We start from the raw sequence: 22,231 nt of genomic DNA, 5'->3' as shown, positions 1-22,231 counted from the left end.
AAACGAGTTTGATTTTGTGGCATGCTGCCTGACCTCCTTTGTTACAGCTGTACAAGCTGATAAATAAGCCTTCCCTTCAGCCAGGCTGAAATGGCACAGGCCAGCTAGATTTGGGAGGGGATCCTATACTATATGGCCAACAAACCAGGTGGACAAGAGAGAAAACAAATGAGCATTTTTTTAGCACAAAATGGACCTTTCAAGAAAATGGGAATCAAAGATCTAAAGGATAAGGATCTTAACTGCTAAAGCAAGGAGCCTGAGTAATGGAGAAGAGGCACTGGAATTACTCTTTTATAAGCAGCAGGCTCAGGACACGTTACCGATGGGAAAAACCTCATGGGTGTAGCTTTAAACCTAGTCTGAGAGGATTCTATGAGCAAAGGACAGCAGTGGCACCTTATGCTAAGATCACATTCTGGAAATACGATACTTTATTGCTTGCATGAAAGTTAGAATTCTTTACTGCAGAGCTGTTCCCCTTCTGTAGGACAAGTAGGAAATGCTGAGCACATCCTTTGGCCTCACTCCTATTTACCTGAGTTTTAAAATAAAACAAGAATGTGAGCAGTTTTCTCTCAACACACCCCAGTCATGCAGTGGGCCCTTGAGGAGGTCAACGAGTTAATGCCACATCAGCTCAGATGCTTCACACCTGAGAGGCAGAGGCCAGTAAGGGAGCTGATTATAAGAGCAGGGAGCAGCTGAGCATTTTATTTTGTAGGGCTGGGCTTGCACCTGCTTATTGAGGTGGAGAAGTTTAGCTCCTTGCTGGAAACTTCTACAAAACCTGAACTTGCTTAGCCTGAAGCTGGTTGTGTCCCATGTTTCTCATGGCTGGAGGACTGAAAAAGTGTTGCTGGAGACAACTGCTGTTAATACTTGGGCATATGAAGGTACTGCTTCTTTTTTTTTTTTTTTCCAAGTGTCCTTGAAAAATCCTTTGAATGGGGATGGTGAACTTTTGCTGCATCACTAAGCAAAGCATGAAATAGTAGGTAGTTGGGGTTTTTCTGGTGATAGACTAGTTCTTGTTTTCCTTTCTGTAAGGCTAGCTAATACATGAGAACCAGTCTGCAAGCTAAACATCTGAATGCTGTGGCAAAGAGCTGCGGGGAATGAATGCAAAATGGTGGTTTTCATCTTGCTTTCAGTAAGTGCTTGGATAACTGTTTGACTGAGGCCAAAACCATTAGTTTAAATCGGATTAGGAGCTGCTTTTTAGAGCAGAAGCAAAGACACTTGTGTGCCATATGGGGCCAACTCTAGCTGGGTGTAATGCCTCTTAAGTTCATTGTTTGAATGAATAAAATAGCTTCACAATTGGTTGTGGGTTGTGCATGTGTTTTAGGAGGTGCTTAAACACGAGCCTCCCTTTTTTTATGGTTTATTCTTGACCTAAGCAATTGACTCTTGTGGAGAGAAAAATACAGTGTGTGGAAAAATGAGTCAGCCCCCTTCCTGTAGAAGGGACTGCCAGAAGCTGGCTGCTTTGAATGCTGCAATAAATTAGCACTGGAGATAATTCAGAGGACAAAGTGTGCCTGGAGGACACACAGTGCGAATAGTGCACATAGCTCTTGCTCTTTGGGTGCAACTTCTGCTTGTAGAAGAGATGTGGGAGATGAGACAACCTTGCACAGTGGCTCCCAAGGCTGTCTATTGTAGGACTCTGAATGGAAGGCTGAATGTAGGGCTTTGTGGCAGCAACTTCGCTCCTGGTTGTTGAGAAGAAATAGGGTAATAAACTGTAATACTAGCAGGCTCTTCCAGTTCTGTGTAGATGCTGCACATGACCTGGAATGAAGCACTTGTTGCTCTGCACTTTAGATACCTGTTTGTAAATGGAAGCAGAAGGACTTTTGGCTTAAGTAATCAAGTCTGCTGGTGCTAAAGCGGAGCTGAGAGGAATCACCATGTTAATTTCAGTGGAGCACAGCTTTGCTCAAGTGTGTTGCAAGGGACTTTGGGCCCTTCAGGTTAAGAAGTGTGCCATCCCCACACCTGTGTGTGAGACTGCAGATTCTCAAGTTTTGCCTTGGCCTAGCAGAGAACTGATACAGTTTGAAAGCTGGATGGTCCCTGTTTTTCATCTAAGTTCAGTCATTTGCTCTTCTAGATAAGTTCTAATGAATTTCTAATGCCTAATGTTCTAGTGGGAGGTGTCCCTGCCCATGCAGGCGAGTTGGAACTCGATGATCTTTAAGGTCCCTTCCAACAACAACAAAAAAATCTGTAATTCTGTAATGCTTAATTTCCATGAATAAGTTACTTATCTTGATATAGAGCATTTTGGCCAAGCTGCCTTTTATATGGGTTTTTAATTCAGATTTTTGGGCTCTGTGTGACTTTTCTACTTGAGCTAAATAAAGAAAAATATGTGTTCCAGTAAATTTCTAGTGAGTGTTAAGTGTGGGTCAGATAATTGCCAAATGAAATTAAAAAAATGTCTGCCTAGTCTGGAAATAGCTGAATTGGAACGATGAAGACTTAACATGGTCATTAAAGCCTTGTGAAAAAAAGCAGAAGCTTATAAGGGTGGGGGCAAAGAGAAATGGAACATACCCTCCTGCTCTGAGAGGCTTTGCTGTCTTCCCCTGGTAGTCAGAACAGCCAATCTCCATTCTTGCTTTATTCTTTCAGTGAAATTGTTTCAGTCTAAGATTTAAAACGTGGAGCTCTTAAAACTCAACTGTTTGTGCCTGAATGCAAGACACAGTAATTAAGCTTCTTGCAGTCTCTTACTTTGGCTTTAAGCACTCTGGCTTCTTTACTTCAAAGAAAACAAGCCGAGTTCTCTTGGGGTTATCTAATATGTGATGGCAGGCTAGCAGCTCTGCCTGCCCTTGAAATCTTCATCTATATACCCTGTTCAGCTCAAAATGTACTCTTTTAGGGTTAGTAAGTAATATACAAACCAAAGGCTTTCTAATGTATGTAGACCTGGTTCTCAAACTTGTACTTAAAAGCATATTTGAGTGCAGGAAAATAATGGTGTCCATTGCCATGCATGTGAAATGAGCAGATGCCAAAAAAAGATGGGGCAAAATTTAAGAAGTTGATTTAAAATATATTAATCTCTTTCAGGAAGCCTTCAGACTGGAAGAGAGAAAACATTTCTAAAATGTAGATGTATGTGTAAACCTTACGGCAGATTTACCTGAGAGATGTTTTATTAGCTTTTAAATGCCTGCCAAGTCTGACTCCCAGTAACTTCCATCAGGCTGTTTCTTAAAAACAGTACTGATGTGTTTGCTCATTTCTTTCATGACTTTGATATATTTATTTCAAAACCCAGAGGAGGAAGAGCTAAAAGTGTGGGGGTTTTTTGTTTGTTGTTTGTTTGTTTTTTTTTTTTGGTTTGCCTTCACTAAAACAAGATAGATGATGTTCTGTGCAGGTCATTTCTCATAGCCCATGCAGTAAAACTTGTGGCTGCTTACTGTAGAAAAATAAGGAGACCCAAACTCTGTAGTGGATATTGGCCAAGATGGGAGCTATAGCTTCAAACTATTCCATTAAAGCTTTCTCTTCACTAAATGTTTTTATCACTGATAGGTGCAGTAGGATCATAAATGAAAGTTGAGTGCCATAAAAATGAGCAAGTGCATCACAAAGTTGTTTTTTGTTTTTTTTTTTTTGGGGGGGGGGCGTGGTGGGAAGACAAACCCCATATAGCAATATGTCACAATTGCAGTGCTTAAATGAAATGGTCCAAATCTACTTTCCTTCTTGGAGGATTGTTCTGGAGCTGTTAGGTAACATTTTATTTTAAACTATTGGTCAGCTAGTATTTGTTCTGTCATTCTTAATAAAACAACTGTGCTGGATAGCTGCAGACAAAAAGCTTCTAGACACTATTTAACTTAGCAATACTCCTTCCTGTACTTCAAAAGCCTCCAGCAATTCCTGAATTGTTCTCCCTTGTTGGCAGCATGAAAAGATCTGTTTAGAGCATAAGGTCTTTGGAGCAGACTTTGAGCACAAGGCAGACCTTGCTCTTGGTGATTGCTGACAAAAGATAATTGCAACGTGTTAGTAATATCTGAGCACTCTGATCTGCTGAAGTCTAATACAGATCTATACTTTGTACATTATGTAGTAAGTACATGAACACTTGTCTCCTCTTAGCACAGCTTTGCTCTGTTCCCACTAAGGTTCAGTTTATGACTCAGATGCCTGAACACAGAAGCACTTGTTTACCTTCTTGTGCAGAGTGCCACAGATGTAAGCACTAAGGGGATTAGGTCTTTTAAGTCGTAGATCCTCATGGCAGAGGCTTGGCCTTCCCAGCGGTCTCCACCTGGATAGCAGTATGTAGTGACAAATACCTAACAGCAACTTCAGCATGAGCCAGAGCTGCTACGTGAAGCTGCATCAGGTGTATTCAAAGTTGAGGATAGGTTTTCGGAACAACACCTGTAACCCAGCCTTTCAGAACCAGCTGAGCACTTTAAGTGGCCAGATATTCTTACGCATATGTCAGCCTGGTACATGAGGTGTTGCCCTGGAGAGACTGCTCGTGTTGCTGTGGCCAGTCTCTGGATAATGGGTGTGTCCAGAAAGAAGCAAAAATGTGGAGACTTAGCCTCCTACAATCTAGCTTTTAAAAAGTTCTTGCACAAATATATTAAAGTAACAGCTTTTGGCAGTCTCACTGGCATTTTGGTACTTTTAAGTCCTGCAAAAAGCTGTGCTTGAAAATAAAAAAATAAAGCAAGTAGATGCAGACAGCAAACTGCAGAAAAACAAGGTGAGTGTGCAGCACGTACTGTAAAATGGTGTATAAATTACACTATGCTTTGCCAAATCATACACATGCAGGGGAATTGTTATCAGGGACTGGCAGGAGCCCCTCTCTGTGTGAGTTTCAGGCTTTGCTGCGTTGGTGAATATCATGTAAGGTACAGCACAGATGTTCTGGGTGGGGGATGCCACCCTAGTCACAAACCCTTCTTGTATTCAGTTATCTTTCTGATGGAGAAGAGGTGGAGTGCTGTCAGAAGAAAAAACACCTTATTGTAGTAACATGCCAACAGCTGTGTTAGAGCAGCTGCAGGTGAACTAGAGTCCCCTGAAAACAGTGTAGACAAAGGCTCTGTGCTTGGCTGGGGGCAGCACATTTTGTACACACATGCTATACTTAGACTTGCACCTGTAGCCAAGGTTTTGCAAATGTAGGTCAGACGTCACTGAATCGAAAGCCCTTTCCCTTACCATTTAAGATGCTGCTTAGAGGGATAAGAGTAATTCAGGCTGTGTGTTTGGTGTTTTTTTTGTTGGCCTTTTTTTTTTTTTTTTTTTTTCATTTTGGAAGTGAGGCTGTTGCTTTCTGACAGCTGACCTCATGCAGATACAGCAAGCCTGTGGTGAGCCTGGGCTGGGGTATACAGCAGGGAGCAGGTGCCAGGCAGCTGTGGGGACTGGGGTGATATGTAGCCCGAGTTTCTGTGCAGTCAAGCTGTGAGGCTGCCTGTAAGCACTGCACGAGACCTTAGACTGGAAAACATTTTACTGACAGATACAGTAAGAATTAGCAGCTTGCCTGGTGTGTCTGATGCTGAGAAAACATGGGTTTTCCCTCGTGGCCGAAGGTTTGGTAGGTGAGGGTTTGCCTGGAAAGAAATAGCATCCTTGATAAAGCTGTCCTGACAAGAGAAAGGGAAGCATGCTTCCTTCCTTCACCAAAATTCCCCATTTTACCCTCAGTTGATTGGAGGGGCAGAGTGTGTAAAGGCATATAGGTGCCCTATGGGGGACAGGGTGGTGGAAGTGGTGTTAGTTTTGGCTCTGGTGCTTTTAAGCAAATGTCAGGACTGATGAGTGCTATGCACCTTGTGTATGTGTTTTCTTGGCCCTAACTAGGTAACAGGAGACCTGCTAAAGTACACCAAGTGAAATACAGTAAAAGTGGTGTGGCAGTGACTATTCTTCAGCTTCAAAGTGTCCTTCACAAGTTACTGGGTTGTTGGAGTGCTTAATTTTGAAAGCCCTGTTTGAGTGTGCTCATACTTTACTGTGGCAGCTTTGATTGCTTTCCAGTCAGGTTCTTTTATCGCTTTATCTTCAGCAGAAAGGGCTGCCTCACGTGTGTGGATTATCTGGCATCTGAGCATGGGCTGATCTGCTGCTCCAGTTCTTATGCTACTACAGTAGGATTTTAAACTGGGATCTTCCCTAGCATCACTGTGTATAAATGATTAACTTTCTCTTCCTCTTGCCGTCTGAAAGCAAGAATAATGTGACAAGCAAGAATCAGTGACAGAAGAGATCATGGTGTTCAGCTCCCAGCAGTTTTTATTCCTCCTGCTGCTGTAGCAGAGTTTTCCTATGTGCACAAGCCCATGGTAGCAATGCTAAATCTACTGAGTGCTTTTTATGTGCTGGAGTGTTGAAAGTCATGTCACTTAAAACATGTGCCAGTACATAGGCATGTGAATTAGTTAGGAATACTTTTATCCTATCTGTGTTAAAAATCACTGCCTTAAGCCACTGTCCCCCCAGCCCCCTCTTGCCTTGCACGTGCTGAGGTGTGCACTGGAGTTTGCAGATGGCTGGGGAGCAAACAGCTCCACAGAAGCTTGCAAAGAAATCATGTTGCATCATTGCTAACTAGCTTGTGCCAAGACTTGGATTTTCTTTTGCCTGTCACTGCCCTGCCTACGCTAGCTTCCCCATCACCTCTTGGCTTTGCTGTTTTGTGACCTACCTCTTGGAGCAATCATGGAGACCTTATTTTTATATTTATTTTTCCTACTTAGCTCACGCTAGTTGATTAGTCTAATAGATACCAGCCATGGCACATTGTTGAATTAATATATAGACACAGTGCTGTGCCAGAGATTTGTTTAATTACAGAAATACTTTTATTCTGTAGTGTGTCTGATTTTGGTTTTGCTGTTGAGGCTGGTGCTTCTTTTAGCCTACTTTCCTTGGCTCTGCTCAAATATTTTTTTTAATTCTGTTGAATTAGAGCAAATCTCCTCAAGCTGGGACATTATAAAGACTCAAAGGAACTAAAGAAGGAACAAATAGTTTAACTGTGTCACCGCAGGCTGCTTATCGTTTAGATACCCCTGTCTTTAACAGATGGGGTACCAAGGGACAAGCAACTTACTTTCCTCATCAGTTGTAGATAAGGTGTGGAGCAGAGTAATGATGCATTTGCAGAAGTCCTGTGATGTTGGGGCTGGACCTCCTTGACTTGATGCTTTGGAGTGGGGCATGAGGATGCAGCCCATAGCTCCTTGCTCAGAGGCAGAAAGTCTCAGCACAGCTGGTGTCAGAGAGTTTATGCACATGGATTTTAAGTGTTGACCTGAATTCAGTCCAGTTTTCAGAAATTAACAGGTTAAAGCATAGCATCAGTTTGTTAAGCTCCTGTGGAGATACGGAATTTCCCAGCATGATCCCCACTGGCACCAAGGGACAAAGGAGATAAAGATATTAGAACCCAAATTTTCAGCACAAGCCTTTTCTTAAGTACTGATTGAAAATACAGCTTTACTTGTCAAGCTGTGAAACACCAAATATATCCACATGTCTCAGACTTATTTGTTTGGAGGATAAGACAAATGCTACCACTTAAAAAGCTCTATATTAGTTTTCATCCTTGCTCAGGTTTACTGAAAGGTTTTTGGATTTAATATTGTTTATGGCAACATTTTAACATTACAAGGAGAGAAGTGTGTTTGGCCAGGTCTCTTCATAGAGTAGGAATTTCCATGAGGGTTATAAGGCTCATTGGGGCTAATCCCTGCTAGCATTATACCTCCTCTGACAGTTGCCAAGGAGACAAGTATAATCTCAGTGAGACAAGGTATGCGAGAACAGAATTTATGGACATTTGCCTAATGATGCTGGTGGAATGCACTGAAAAGTGATTATCCACGAGCCTTTGAAGTACTGCCTCTTCTGTGATGGATGTGAGAGACTGTTGGTACAGAAGCAAAAAATATCCCTGTGATGTTAAGAGTAGCAGGAACTTGGCCTTGATGTTTCCACTTTATCCTGTAGTGGCCTCATCCACTCTTGCACAAAGGGGCAGACGAGACTTTTGCGTGTTGTGAGATGGCTGCCCATCTGCAATCTGCAGCGTCAGCAGACTGTGTGACTATAAACAAGCCATTTCAGGCTGTGGTGCTGACACAGGCTTAATGAAAACTGTCCACTTCATGTGCATGAAATGCTAGCAGATGCCTTGTGCAATTGTCTTATGTGCCAAGTGGTGTGAGGAGAGGGAAGAGTGGAGGGGGTAATACAGGCATAGATGTGTTCTTTGGCAGTGGTATTCCAGCATAACTAGCTCTTTCCTCCTTCCCTGTCACCAGGATGACCCCAGCTGCACCATGGCCAGCTGGCTGTGGGTGCTTATGTTGCATTCCCTGAGCTGTGGGAAGGGTTAACATCACAGGCCACTGGGTTTGTGAGTCTAAACAGGCATTTTGGTCAGATCAGGCTATTTTCCCTCACCTGGGTTGGCTTAGAGCTCTACTTAGGAAGATTAAAAGAAGCAGGAGAGCTAATATCTTCATTTGAACAAGTTCATGCCTGGAAAATCTTCTGCATAATTTGTTTCACATAGCAAACTATTTTCTTGGTGGTGTGCTCCTAGCCATGAGAAGGGGCAGAGATTGGAGGAGGCCCATATCTGGGACCAGGAACAGTACAGCTGTGTAGCGTGGAACTGTCCCACTCTAGGTAAATCTTGCCTTCCTGTGTTGAGGTGAGGCAGTGACCTGTAACAGAGGCAGAAAGTCTGCCTGTCTCCTTCCCTCTCCTCCAGCTTGACCTTCTTAGTCTGTGGTACTGTATATTGATGGAGGATTATGAAGGATGGGAAGATGGAAGGAATTTCCCAAGTTTTCAAAGCCTGATGCAAATGACTACTTTGAAAGGAAGGAGCTGCTGAGAGCCAGCCTGCAGCTGATGGGCTGTCTCATGGTGCCAGAGTTAATCTCTGTAAGCAGCTCTGAGCTGCTGAGTTAGATAATGCCTGGAATGGAGGAGACCTCTTTAAATGAAGTAAATCAACCTGTTAATCTTCTGAAGGTGGGTTTTGAGGAGTTGTTTTAGATTGTACAAATCAGTGGCTACAATCTCAGTAGAGGTTTCTGCAGTGGCACCTGCCTCCCCTCCAAGGGCTTCAAAGTAAAATGGTGCTTGGCCTGTCTGTTTTAACCAGTCAAGAACATGGCTTGTGAACAGTGTTTTTCCTGCCTCCAGACTTGCTTTTAAATGGCACCGTTCTGTGTTTGCATGCTTTGGAATCTGTGTCCAGCATGAGCTCCATTTGAAGGCAGGGTGGTTCCTGGGAGATCCAAGGTATGTTTGTTTACTTAGCTTTAAAAGCACCAGGGATATGTAATTGCATCTTGCAGGAAAAATATAAAATAATGCTGTTCCCAACTGTGCATTATCCTTTTCCACTTCTCCCTTGTTCCATCCTACCATGAAAACAAGCCAGACGAGCCTGAGCAGGTTTAATAGTGGCTTTTTGGGCTGTCTTGCTTTGACTGGTACACATATGGGGTAGCTCAGCAGATCTGGGGGTAATGGATGCTTGCAGCAGAAATTGACAAAGCAGCCCAAGACTGTAAGATTCCTCCTTGTCTGCAGCTCTGCAGGGTAAGGATCTGTGTGCCTGGCCCTAGTGCTTCAGGCACAGAAAGGCTCCAGGAAGAGGTAGTAGTATTAATGAAATCATCAATTTAATAAGCATTTGCCTTGAGCTTTAAAAGCTTTGAATATTTATTAGTCTTCACTAAGATGTCTGGTCCCTGTGCTAAGGTGAAGAGGGAAATAAAGAGCAAGAAGCACAACATTTAGGAAGAATTTGTGCACAAAGTGAAATAAAAGATCCAGTAAAGCCTGGGGAAATACATCTCTGTATTAGAGGCAAAAACTACAGAGAATTTGAGTTAGCAAATCCCTGTGCAACTTCATAGCTGATCAATAGATGTTATTTGGACAAATGTTACACTGCTAAGTTGAACAAACACGGTCATTTCAGGCTTTCTCATTTGGATTCATCTAAACGTGAATCTCCTGGAAAGCATAACTTCCCCAGTATCTGAATCTGTTCAAGAGCTCATTGAACATGAGCACAGGTTGGAAGCTACTTCTGAATAGTCCCCTGTTTACCTCTTTCAGACTGAACTTTGCCTAGTTCTTCTCAGGCCAAGACAAAAATTTGCCAGCCCTGCCTGACTGGTGACTCCTTGGCCACTTCCCTAAAGCTTCCTTTGATGGAGACCTTGTAGAATCTCTGGGCCATCTGTTCTCCTACTCAGCTAACCTTACAGCCTTCATATCCAGTCTAATTCTTACTCTGCAACTTATGCATATTGTTCTTTATATAAGGGATATGGAGAATAAAGCTTAAACTCTGTAAAGGAGTATGTCTGGACTACTAGCTTTTTGCTGGGGTGGTACACTTGCGGTATGGGACATAGCTCACTAAATTCCTAATCCACACTTTAAACAAAAAGAACAAAACAAAACACCAAAATGACAATACATCCCCATTCTGTAAGATCTAGAGTAAAACTCAAACTTTTGTGCTGTCTGCCTAAATGGAGATTTTTCCTAGGGTCTTGTTGGTTTACACTGACAATCATTGCCTCAACTCTCAGTGCCTCAGTTTTCTGGTGTTGGAATAAAATCTATGCAAAATGCTTGCTAATTAAGTAAAGAAACATCTCTCAGTACTTTTGAAAGGTCCCTATTCTGTTAAATCCTGGTCCTGAAACACTTCCCCTGCAAAAGCTAGTAGGACTATGGATCTCTTTTGTAAGTATAAACCCTTCCCTCTAGGAAGTCTTAAGGTTTATACCTGCCTCATGGCCCTGGTGTAAGCAACAAATCTGCTGGTCTATGCTTGAGTTGCAAAAGACTTCAGTTTTCCTTCACCTGAGGTTCTAGTCAACCAAATACAATGGTGCTTTATACAAAAAACAAACATTAACAACTTAGGCTAAATAGTTGCCAAGTATCTTCCTAAGAGCACCCGCGTTACTACAAAACTGTGCCAAGTCTGGACATGGATTCAGGAACAAATTTTCAAGGATGAAGAGAATAAGAAATCATAAGGCTAAATTTTCCCCTCTTGGTGTACAAAAAGTGGAGGTCAACCTAAGCCCAAGGAACTGAGGGATAACATGGTCTTTTATCAGCTTAAGAAACAAAACTGCAGAGACAATTGCCGGCCTGAGGCTGGTGGTAACTACCCCAGTAATTTTTCCTTTTAAAAATGTTCTTTACATGCTTCAACATTAGAACCTTCCAGGGAAGAACAGTTAGGAGATGATGAGAACAGTTAATGGAAGTGTTTCCAGCATTTCTTACCTGGGCAGACTCCCACCTCAGACACTGACAGGGAACCTATCCATGAAGGAAATCTGGTGCAAATCTCTAGAGTTACAGAACTGAGCTTCTACAGGAGGATACCTAATGAAATTGTTAGGCCAACCTGGTATGTCCTCCAAATGAAATGATCTCTTGGTCTACTTATGAGCAGCCTTTTATCCCAGTTGCTGTCTCATGCAGGTCACTGGATTTACATCCTACTCTGTTAGTTGTTTCCTGTTGTACTCTCACCTCTAGACAGCTTCTTGTTCCCATGAGTGCCCATGGGTGGTTCTGCCAAGCAGACGCCAGGTCTGTATTGCATTGCGGCTCAAAATAAAGTGGGGTTTGCTAAAAGCCATTCTAAACAAAATGTTGATTTAAGCTCTAGGCAGTTATGCAGGGGGCCTCTATGATTTCATGGGTAATCAAAGCACCTAATACAGCTGGCAAAAAAACCCTCAGTGTGGAAGAGACCTCCCTCTTGAGCTATTGTCTACTAAATTGCATTTAGAAAAAGCAATCCTACTTGAAAAAAAAAAAAGGGGAATTTAAAGACTTTCATTATAAGGTGTGCAAACTTTATAACCCAGAATGGCTCTTTAAAGATCAAATGCTTTTAATTGGGTTTTTCTTATGTAGATATTTGCAAAGCCTTCAATCATGTTTAGCTCTGGTTCTAGCTAGGAATGCAGTGGCTGCATGCAAGTACCTTCTGTGTCCTACTTTCTAGAATCTCCTGGAGGAAGTGTTTACAGCAAGTGTGAATAAGCAGAAATATTTTGAAGTAATCTTTTCTGCCCACATGTTCCTACCTTTGAGCTACTGCATATTAAAACAATTCCTGTAAACATAAAGATCCTGGACCCAAACAGAATAACGGCTTGAAATTTTTAGTGCAGTGCATGAGGGAAGGAAGGGATTAATTCAGATTTTTATCTTCTCACCCTGGAACAAGTTCAGTTTCATGTTGGCTTCTTGCTTTCAGATGTTCATGGTTTTGTGGTATTGCTAATATTTCATAGCAGAAGCCTTGCAGAAATTCCTGAAATCTGCTGCAGAACCAGTTGCTAGAGGTGAAAGCTGGGCTCAGCTGAAGTGCAGGGAAGAGCAACGCATGGCTCACTACCAAGTGGTTAACATTTCTGTTTATTTGTCCTAGATCATGCTCTGGGCACTCATTCCATGCTGATGTGCTGTCCAAGGTGTGTGTGGGGGCAGGGAGGAGATCTGGGCTGTGGGGATGTCTCATGGGGCCAGTCTTTGCTGCTCCATGCAGGCACCAGAAGCCTCTGAGGATGGGAGATGAGGTACACACAGCATGGGGGTTAAGTGGCTCTGGCAGATTATAATTTCTGTTGTATTGTGTTCCCTGAGCTGGACTCACAGGGGGAGATACATTGTGCCGAGCCCTGGCAAAGTGACCTTGTGTGGGCTGACTGACCTGCTCACAAGGGGCTCTTTTTTAAGGAAATAAAATGTTTACCTTCCCCCCCAGCAGGCTCAAAAACCCATTGTAGGTAGTGTGGACAACAGGCTGCATTAGGCTGTGAGATATCCAGGGTCATTTTGGGGAAAAAAATTGCTGTAAACCAGGGAGGAAATGGGGGGAAGAAGTGACAGATGCTGGAGGACACGTTCTGGCAGCGAGCTGAGCCCAGGGAGGCAGCAGACAGGCCTCGGACGTCACCCGTGCGTTCCCCTGCCTGCTGCCTGTTAGGCGTTAACGGCAGAGACATCACACCCGGTAGCCACAGCAACACCACCAGCTGGAACGTGGTGTGCTGTCACCTAGCAACTAGCAAGGGATCCCGGGGGATGGCAGGGTACCTCTTCCACTGCCCAGAGGGAGAATGAGGGTCCGAGCCAGCCCCTGGGACTGATGGATGCTATCCCCTTTCCCAGGAATTCGTGTAGTTCCACTGCCTTCATAGTAACAATTTTTTTTACCTTAATAGTAGTTTTTAAACCTTTTCCTTAGGGAGGGCTCTGTAGTGTGGTTCAAGAGCAGTGTGTGGTCCTGTTTTATTCTGTGTAGAGCTTTCTGCATATTCCCTCAGTGGTCAGCAGTATTTAAACCAAAGCAGACAAGCGTAAAAATCCTGGGTGAGTACAAAATCTTTGGGCAAACTCTGTAGAGGCACCTCTCCCCATCTTTGCTGAAATTACTTCTTTGGTGTTTGCTGCATTTATGTCTCGGTGTCTGGATGGCCCTGTTCCAGTTGGCTCCTGGAGCCCTGGGTGCCCTAAAATGGGATTCACGGGTGCTGCAGGCTTGGCAAGATTCTCAGCAGAGGGTTGAGTCTTTCTTCCTGTTTGTCTCCCTTCCCCCAGATGGATGGTGGGTGAGCACCACTCAGCAGTGACCTCAAAATGTTTCTTCATTACCTTCTAGGGCACTGAATCATTTCATTGAAGGACTTTGCAGAAGAACAGGCAGCTGCAGTCACATCCTATATTTACAGCTTTAGCATAGAAAGCCTCAGCACTCCAGTCCTGATGTGTCATGAAGCTGAATTATTAACATGTGCTCTCTGCTAGGGGAGAAATAGCTGGTGGTGAGGAGCCCTTCCTGCATGTGCACTTATCAGTATTCACTGTGTGATCTGGGATCTAGTTATGTGGTGCTAGAATCTGTTGATGCTCCAGAGGGGCAAGGAGCTGGAGGGTGCTTGATGTTGTTAATGGGAAATGTGCTGGCTTCACTGTTGGGCACTGTCTTGCACTGGTATCTGCTTTCCTCTCGCCCCACCATCTGTAACATGTGTGCTTCATGCCAAGCACAAAGCAATGCTGGAAAGGTTATCTGTCTACCCTAAGCCAAATGAAGCAGGTACTTCACCCTCTACAACAGGAGGGATGCTGCCTTTTCTCCCCCTCCATTGGATTTAGACTGCTCAGAGGTGATGCAGATCAAGATTTGCTATGCAGGACTCTTTACGCTATTAAGTAGCTCTGTGTGGAGCTCCTTACTGTAAGCTGCTCCTCCTCACAGTAAGCTACTCCTTTCTGAGTAGCTCCAGTAAACACTTTGAGACATGCCAAAAAACTACAGGCTGCTTATGAAAATAATTCAGTTTAGTGACTGATCTGCACCTTGAGATGGGGGCCTAGTGAAAGCAACTCTTGAGCCTAGGTCCACTTAGGATCCTCTTCTGTTTAAAAACAAACCTCCTGAAGCAGTGCTTACGTTCAGCCTGAATTACTTGCCTCTGGTATGTGTGGAGCTTCTCAGTATACCCCCCCCCCGGGCTATTGGAGACAGTAAGCAAGAAAGATAAGGAGGCTTGTATTAAGCATCTGTGCAGATAAAATAAGGCATTAAGGACAAGCTAGTTCAGAGTGTAATGGCTACAGATCTCTGGAAAGGCAAAAGCATGAACCTTGCCCAGCACACTTAGTACAGTAACTTTCTTCAATTTAAATCAAAAAAAGCTCTTCAGTAATTGACAGTAGAGTTGCCTCTCTACAAGTACATTATTGACCATGAAAGGATGTGTTTAAAGTAAAAGTGATTTGAAAAGGAGAATATTTTATGGTCATCTCATTCTTGAAAAAAACCATTGTTTTTCCAAAGCCAGGCATTGCCTGCCAGTCTGAAGCTATGTTGCATGTTATAGCATGAAGTTAGAAACAAAACTCCTTCAACTGAAATATTACTGAAACAAAGGGTTTGTGGCTAGCAAATAAAACCTCCTTTGGAGACTTGTATGCTGGCTGATCATTTTCTTGCTATACCAGAGGGATTGACTGAAACACCTCATTCTTTGTAGCAGTATGTTGGCACTAGATGCTGAGTGAATAAGAACTTGGTGATTGAGGGCCCCTTCGAGGGATGCCGCAGCCACCAAGCACTCCTCTCTAAACACAAAGAGCTATTTCAGCAGTGCAAGATGACCTGCTTCTTCCTGCCACTGAAAAGAGATTTTCATTGTAGAAACTACCTGAGCTTGACATTGTGAAATTACTTCCTTATGCTCTATGTACCATAAAAGAAGCCCAGCTGAACTGGGAAGGATACATCCTTACCCAAGCTACATTCAGAAAACAGATACAGGAGCCCAGAGCTCAGAAGCAGGAAATGTGTGGGAAAGCCATCTGGTGAAGCCACTTGGAAACAGTGTGAAAGTCTTTTTTCATTCAGTTCCTGACAAAGTAGTAATATGTTGCCTCATTATAGGAAGAGGGCTGCTTGTTATTATTTGCATTAGTATCTCCTAGAAGCCCAAAGGTGGGGACAGGACTTTTGCTGTGCTAGGTGCTGTGGGCACGTGTAAGACACTTTTCCCTATACTCACTCCTCCCAAATTTTATGACATAAAGGGGCAGAAAGCATGGGATATATTTTTTCCAAATGGGGAAATGAAACAGATGGGAGACTGAAGGAGCTGGAAACAGAACCACATAATAATTCCCAAGCATGGACTTCCTTGGCAAAACTGTACTTCGCCTCTTATATTTTATCTTTGGGCATCTCTAGTGAGTGGTATGTCCCTTGGCATACTGCTGGCAATGTGCTCTGCAGTTCTCCAAGGTAAAACTGGCTTTTAGCTTGGTGTGGACACACACTGCTGAGAATTACTACATGCTTTGCTGTGCTGAGGCAGGGGGAGGGAAATCAAATTGATGCGCAGAAGGGGTTTTAATCATCACTTAGCAAATTAAAAAATAAGGTTACTCTGGAGATCTTAAATTTGATCTTCAGCATCTGAATCATGTATTTGCCTATGAGCTCTCAGTCCAGCCCACCCAATTTCCCCATGATTCAATACTGTTGTAACCCAGGGCAGTGTCTCTGTTCTGCTAAATCAGAGAACCCCAACAAAAGCTGTATTTCGAGTGGTAAAGTTCCTTATAGCCTACTTACTGTTCTTAGATATGTAAAGTTCTCTTATATTATCAACTTATCTGAAGACCTCAAATCATTTTACGGACCTTATTTTAGCCTCTTGGCGACTTGGAGGCAAGACAGTTATTCCCATTTTTAGAGACTGGAACGGACTCTAAAATCCCTATCTTTTGAATTTTTCTTATCAGTCTTTGCCAGAACTGAGGATGGATATTTTTTTTTCAGTGCTATGCTTTAATTGCAAGATAGAGCTTTCCAGGTCCCTTTCATGTCCTTGTGTGGGTGTGCAGGACTGCATGCTCGGTCAGTTAGCATTTGTGCCAGGTTTAGATTGGGGAAAAAAAAAAGTCTATGCTTGCGTTGGCATTTCATCTTTGGGGAAGGAAGGGTTAAAAACTGTTCCACATCTGAAATAGTTGGTGAAAGAATATCATAGTAGGAAGGAGAAGGGGTAGGATGAAGGAGATGGTGGTTGCCACCTTGCTTGAGGTAAAAGAGGCTCAAATCCAAAAGGAGCAAGCAGGGCCATGTGGGCTGGTAGCTTGTGAGGCTGAGACTGTCATTTGACATACAGAGCCAAGTGTCAAGGGAGTACCTTCTCCACCAGAGACATGCTCAAGTACTGAGAAACTGAGCCATGAGGTGTTAATTGCTAAAAACTAGAAATTCAAATTTAAAGAGAGAGTACCTGCTACTGTAGAATCACTTGTACCAGAGAGCAACCTTTCTTTCTGTTCTGAGTGAAGCCTCCGGTAGGGTATATGGTGTTGGATGGGGCAGAGCTATTTGGCCTTTTTCTTTATTGAAAGCCTAAGTAGTAACAGGAGCCGGAACTATGGGTGCAGAGTTTAAGTGCTACTCCTGCCTCGAGGATTACATGCATAACCTCTTCAGAATAAGAGACCAGATAAGTAAGACTGTAATTGCACTAAGGAGCAGCAAACATGATATACTAAGCACCCAATAATAAAGTGCTAATATAATACTGAGATTTTTAAAAGGCTCAACTAAAGCCCGGGGTGCATGACAACAGACCATTACCACCTCTTTTTATTTGCCCAGATTCTCATGACTCTAGGAAGACTGTTTACCCCTTTGCTTTATCCATGGTTATATTTGAGCTACTAGCAAGTTTTGGCCAGGTGACAAACTTGATGGGCACCAAATTTGTGCCTTGGCAAGCATAAGCTGTCTCTATCAGTCTGCCTCATCTGTGATGGAGAACCAACAGTCATCCAAGCTGGGAGCAGGGCTGGACTGGAGCAGGGAAGGTAGATCCAAGACTCGGCTTTTTCCTAGGATTTGGCAATTCTGAAATGTATGGATGAAGACTATGGACACTGCATGGTGATAGATCTAACTTGGTGGTTCCTTTGCAGAAGGTTTAGCTGAGCAGCTCTCTGAGCATCTGGGCTGCAAGAGGCTCTTGTAGTGCAAGTGTCGTGTGAGGATAATCCCATGTGGTCTAAAGCCCAAGGCAAGCTGTCCAGTTTTCCTCTCCTGTCTTCTAGACTGATTTTTCAATTTGTGCTTATGCTGGGGCTGCAATAAATCTTACATTTCCTAGCCAATGAGGGAAATCATGCATACACAGGAAATCACTGAGGGTCACCAAATCAGATAGAACCCAAGTTCTTAGCCCAGAATAAGAAACCTGACAACACAGCTGTGCAAGGGCTTGGGTGGAATCTCTCCTCCATGTTGTATGTGAAATAGGCTCTGTTCAGAGGGGAGGTGAAAGATCTTCACTAGCTCATCTGCCACACTTGGGAGATACTGCTTTAAAAACACAGATGAACTCAGCAGTGTTTCTGAGTTATAGAAATTGAGGGGTGTGTTTGTGATTTTTAAACAAATCCACAGACTATGTGGCTTTTTTAATACTTGACAAGCAACTCTATAGCAGAATGAAGAATGATCTCAAGTGCTGCGTGCTGGTTTGGTTCTGCCAATGCCGAGTTTTATAGTTGAAGAATTGCTCCTCTCATCTCCAGAGGTGCAGGAAAACTGCATGCCCAGATGAAGACAAGTGAAGAGGCTTGTACACATGGCCTGTTTCAGAGTCTTCTGGTCCTGGTGTTGTGACCGAGGTTTCTATGCTCCCTTAGGCAATTCCTGTGTCAGCCCGAGACTCACCTCTGACAGAATCTCATCTGAAATTGCTCTTACACATCATTAGATGGGCCTCTTCAGCATGAGACTGTGGTGTATGCTTTTGTTCTATGCTATTCTGGGGATAAGCAACTGGTGAGAAGAAAATACTTTCCTCTGCTGGAGTAACTGTGTTCTCAGACATTAAAGTTACTGCTAGTACTAACTGCCCAGTGGGGAGAGAAAAAAAAAAGCAACAAAAAGCAAGGTTCTTAATTCTAGAAGACATGTTAACTTCTGGGAGAAGAGGCAGAAATTGTTAAGTCTTTTGCTGTCAGAAAGAAAACCATGCTGGAAGTATTCAGTCAATTAGGCTGATTTGTAGCAGCCTCACTATAAACCCTCTTTAGAGGCAAGCTAAGCTCTCTGCTGAAACATGCCATTCCAGTGAATTTCAGGAGATTGTTGCACATCCAACCATGGCAAAGTTCATCTGCAGGGACACACCTACGCATGCTACATTTGTTCAGCCTATTTGTAAATTAGAAACAGGTTTTCTAAATCAGTTTTAGAAACAAAGACAGTTCAGACATCTGTGCAATAAATGACCACCCAACCCAGAAATGTAACTGTTTTACCAATTAAATGCAGCACTCCTTGAAGGTGTAAAATTCATTTTAACAGCAGCATGTTTTATAGGGACACCTGTGTTATCTGACCAGATGCAGAACAATGTTTTTTTGTTTTGTTTCCTTAAAGAGGAAACTTTTCTGCTCATTTGCCTGGAAGGTGGTTTACAGGAGAGCTGTGAGGGTTTCCCATGACCAAGGTGGCCAGTTGCCTGCCCTCACTGTGCTGTGGGGACTCACCCTGCTGAGCTGGTCCAGGAGTCTTTGGTTCTGTTCGGATAGTTCCTGGACAGCCCGTGTCTTCTCACGGTCGGCTTCACGCAGATGAACCTGCTGCCTCTCCAGCTCGTCCTGCAGCTGCTTCACATCACTTTCCAGTTCAGACACCCTTCCTTCCCATTCTCCTTCTTTGTTCTCAAATCGCCTCCTCAGTTCATGTTTCTCTTGTTCTAAGTGCTGGATAACAGGGGGAAAAGGGGTTAGGAGAGGAGGAGAGAAAGTGAATGTTGCCATCTTTTCCTCCTCTATACTTAAGGCTGACACCATTTGTGCAGGATAAAAGAATTACACTAGAGCATGACAATGCCATGGAGGTGGCAATCCCATGTCAGGGGAGGTCACTGGCACTAAATTTGCTTTCCATTTCCAGCAATTGGCCTGTCCTTGGCCTCTGGAGATCAGCACATTGAATTTTTACTGAAACAACTGCCAAAAGAGTAAAGCAGGCTGCATGTCAATAGGAGGAATAGATAGGTCAGGCAGGCCAATTGATTGAGCAGAGCCTAGCTTAACTCCAAAGCAATGCCAGTGGGCAGTGGCACGATTAATTTTAAAATTGCCTTTATAACCAAAGCTACACAAACTGTATCCTTATTGCTGATGAGGAATCTAGATGAGGCATCTTTCTTGTCATATGGGTCTTATGAACAACAGTTGAATCATCTATCCATTTGCTCTTTCTATTCCTGACCTAATTAGTTGTCTGGTAGTTTGATAATAATACACAGTAACTCTATTGTTTGATGCAGCCTGCTCTGGAATGGCAATGGATGTGATGAAGTAGTTTCTATAGACATTATGTACATGCATGGTCTGGGTTGCAGGCTGACTCTCGGCTCAGGAGACTCTGCTCTTCTTAGGACTGGTTAGAAAATGAGGGACAGCACAAATCTGGTGGAAGTTTTGCATGTTTTACAGGCTCAGTTAAATGAGGGCTTGGCTGAAACTGAGCTGCAAATCAGGTCAAAACAGATTTATGTTGTGCCTGTTTGAAAGAATCTCATCTCTGAAACTTAAGTTTTAATTTCCCCTGGTGACCAAAGGCATGTGCATACTTGCAGAACAATCAGACTGGGGGACATGGCATGTCCCAGGATTAGCAAGGAAACCTGAAGAGTAGGACCCCTTTCCTTGTTTGTTGTCTTCTGTTAGAAGCAGCAGAATAACCTGCTGATAACTCTCTAATGGATTCACAAGCTTTTGAGGAATGTGGCTTAACAAAGAACAGAAACCACTGGGCCCAGCACTGGCAACACTTGCTCATTTCTCCCAGGGTATCATCCCCCAGTGAGCAATCCCTATGGCACTTATGATAGGAGAGGAAAATAAACCTGCCAGGAGGAAAAGAAAATTACACTGTTTCTGTGAAGTGGCTTTTTATTGCATGTTAGAAACACAGGCTGTGAGGCGGCTGTTTCCCATGGGTGCCTATTGCTGATGACACACAGCTTCCCTTGCAGGGTCACTGCCACCTTCCTAAGCAGGTCTGAATGTCAAAGTTCTCCAATTCTCCAGCAGCCCTCTGGCCTGTGTTATCACTAATCTTCCTCCTCTGCAGAAGCTCCCATGTTTTCTCTTTCTCGATCTTGCCTCCAAACCCTTTCCTGTTCTCCTCCAGTGCAGTGTAGCAGCACCCTGCTTGTGTTCTTCTAGATCTTTCTGCAAATTCAAGACTTTCTGGGAAACCCTCAAATGTGAGGGAAAGCTGATGAAAAACACTGGCCCAAAGCAGAAGTACTTCCTTGTGTTTCAGACACTGCAGGAGTGAGCACCCCTTGCAAAGAGTGCTAAATATTGTCACTATTTTTAATGCAACAGGTAGGCAGGAGATCTGAGAAGCAGGCCCATGACAAAGAAATCTTGTCGCCTAAGTGTGGCTGAGGCAGCCACAATTTCACTTTTAGCAGCACAGTGTAAGTGCTGTCTTTTATAGCTTTGTCGCCTTCACTGCTAGGCAACGTTTGGAAAGATTCAGGGCCTTCTCTAAATGGAAGATGAAACTTCAGCCTGCTGAAGGAGCAGCACTGCAGCCAGAGTTCCCCAGACGTACTCCATTGTGATTTAGAAGCCACAGATAAGCCTTCTCAATAATATAAAAAACACTTTAGTCCTTTACTACAAAAGCAAATCCACAACTACATATTGCCCCAATAAAGCCATCACAAAGGTTTGGAGTTAGAGGGAGGGAATGAATTTCAAGTTTGTTCTCCTGTGATGGAGAAACCACAACAGTGCAGTGGGGCATGCAGGGGCTGTGGCAAAGACGGGGTAAGCCAGATGGGACATGCTGACTGATTCCTCCTGCCTCTTCCTCTTTCAGCAGCTGTCTCCCCTCATCAGCCCTCTACCACCTGCATGGCTGCAGATCTGGATAGGTTTTTTTTGCATGTAGTGATTACCGGGAAAACTGCTGTCCTCTGTAGGGGAGTGTGTCTGCATCCGCCGTGCACTGATTTTTACACAGACCTGCTTTCTAGAAGACATTTCATTCTGAAAGCAGCTTCTCTTGAAGTTAACTGAGCAGGGCCAGTAGTAATTTAAAGAGATGACAGCAAGGGGGTTTCCAGCTGACAAAGAAGGTCTGTACTGTAAAATGGACCTTCTCTGTGTCAGAGGAGCAGAGGAATTAGCTGTTTTAATCCTTTGCAGAGGATAAAAATTACTAGGATCACAAATCAGAATTTATTACAGGACTTCAGTTCCATGATTAGGAATTAATTTTAATTCAGGCTGTTAAGTGAAAGACTTGCCAGAGTAGGTGTATGGTAGGATTGCTGCACTTCAGTAACGAACCCACAAAACTAGAACATACTTAGTCTTGAGGCAAAGCACCAGAGGAGCAGGCCAGCATTATGGCTGTTGGGAAACTTGAGAGGCTTCACTGAGCTCTTGTAACCAACTTTGAACTGTTACCTGGGAGAAAAGCTCTCCTCCTAAATGCTACTTCAACATCACTGTATCAGTTGTCACCAAGGATTCCATTTGAGACTTTGCTTCTGGTCATCATCAGAAAGTTCTCCACATAGGAAGGAGGTAA

At 43.5% G+C, this 22,231-nt stretch overlaps 1 protein-coding gene across 1 annotated transcript in view; it reads right to left on the bottom strand.

The window, feature by feature from the left end:
* BICDL1 (BICD family like cargo adaptor 1) overlaps positions 1 to 22,231 on the bottom strand; it is a 45,410-nt gene that overhangs the window by 21,062 nt on the left and 2,117 nt on the right. The window contains exon 2 of the mRNA XM_051634086.1: positions 19,156 to 19,371. Coding sequence (XP_051490046.1) covers positions 19,156 to 19,371 — 216 coding nt within the window. The remainder of the gene's footprint in view (positions 1 to 19,155; positions 19,372 to 22,231) is intronic.

Source organism: Apus apus, chromosome 16 (assembly GCF_020740795.1).
Source record: "Apus apus isolate bApuApu2 chromosome 16, bApuApu2.pri.cur, whole genome shotgun sequence".
Taxonomy (NCBI): Eukaryota; Metazoa; Chordata; class Aves; order Apodiformes; family Apodidae; genus Apus; species Apus apus.
Note: the sequence above shows the minus strand (reverse complement) of the source record. Positions and strands in the feature narration are given on the sequence as shown.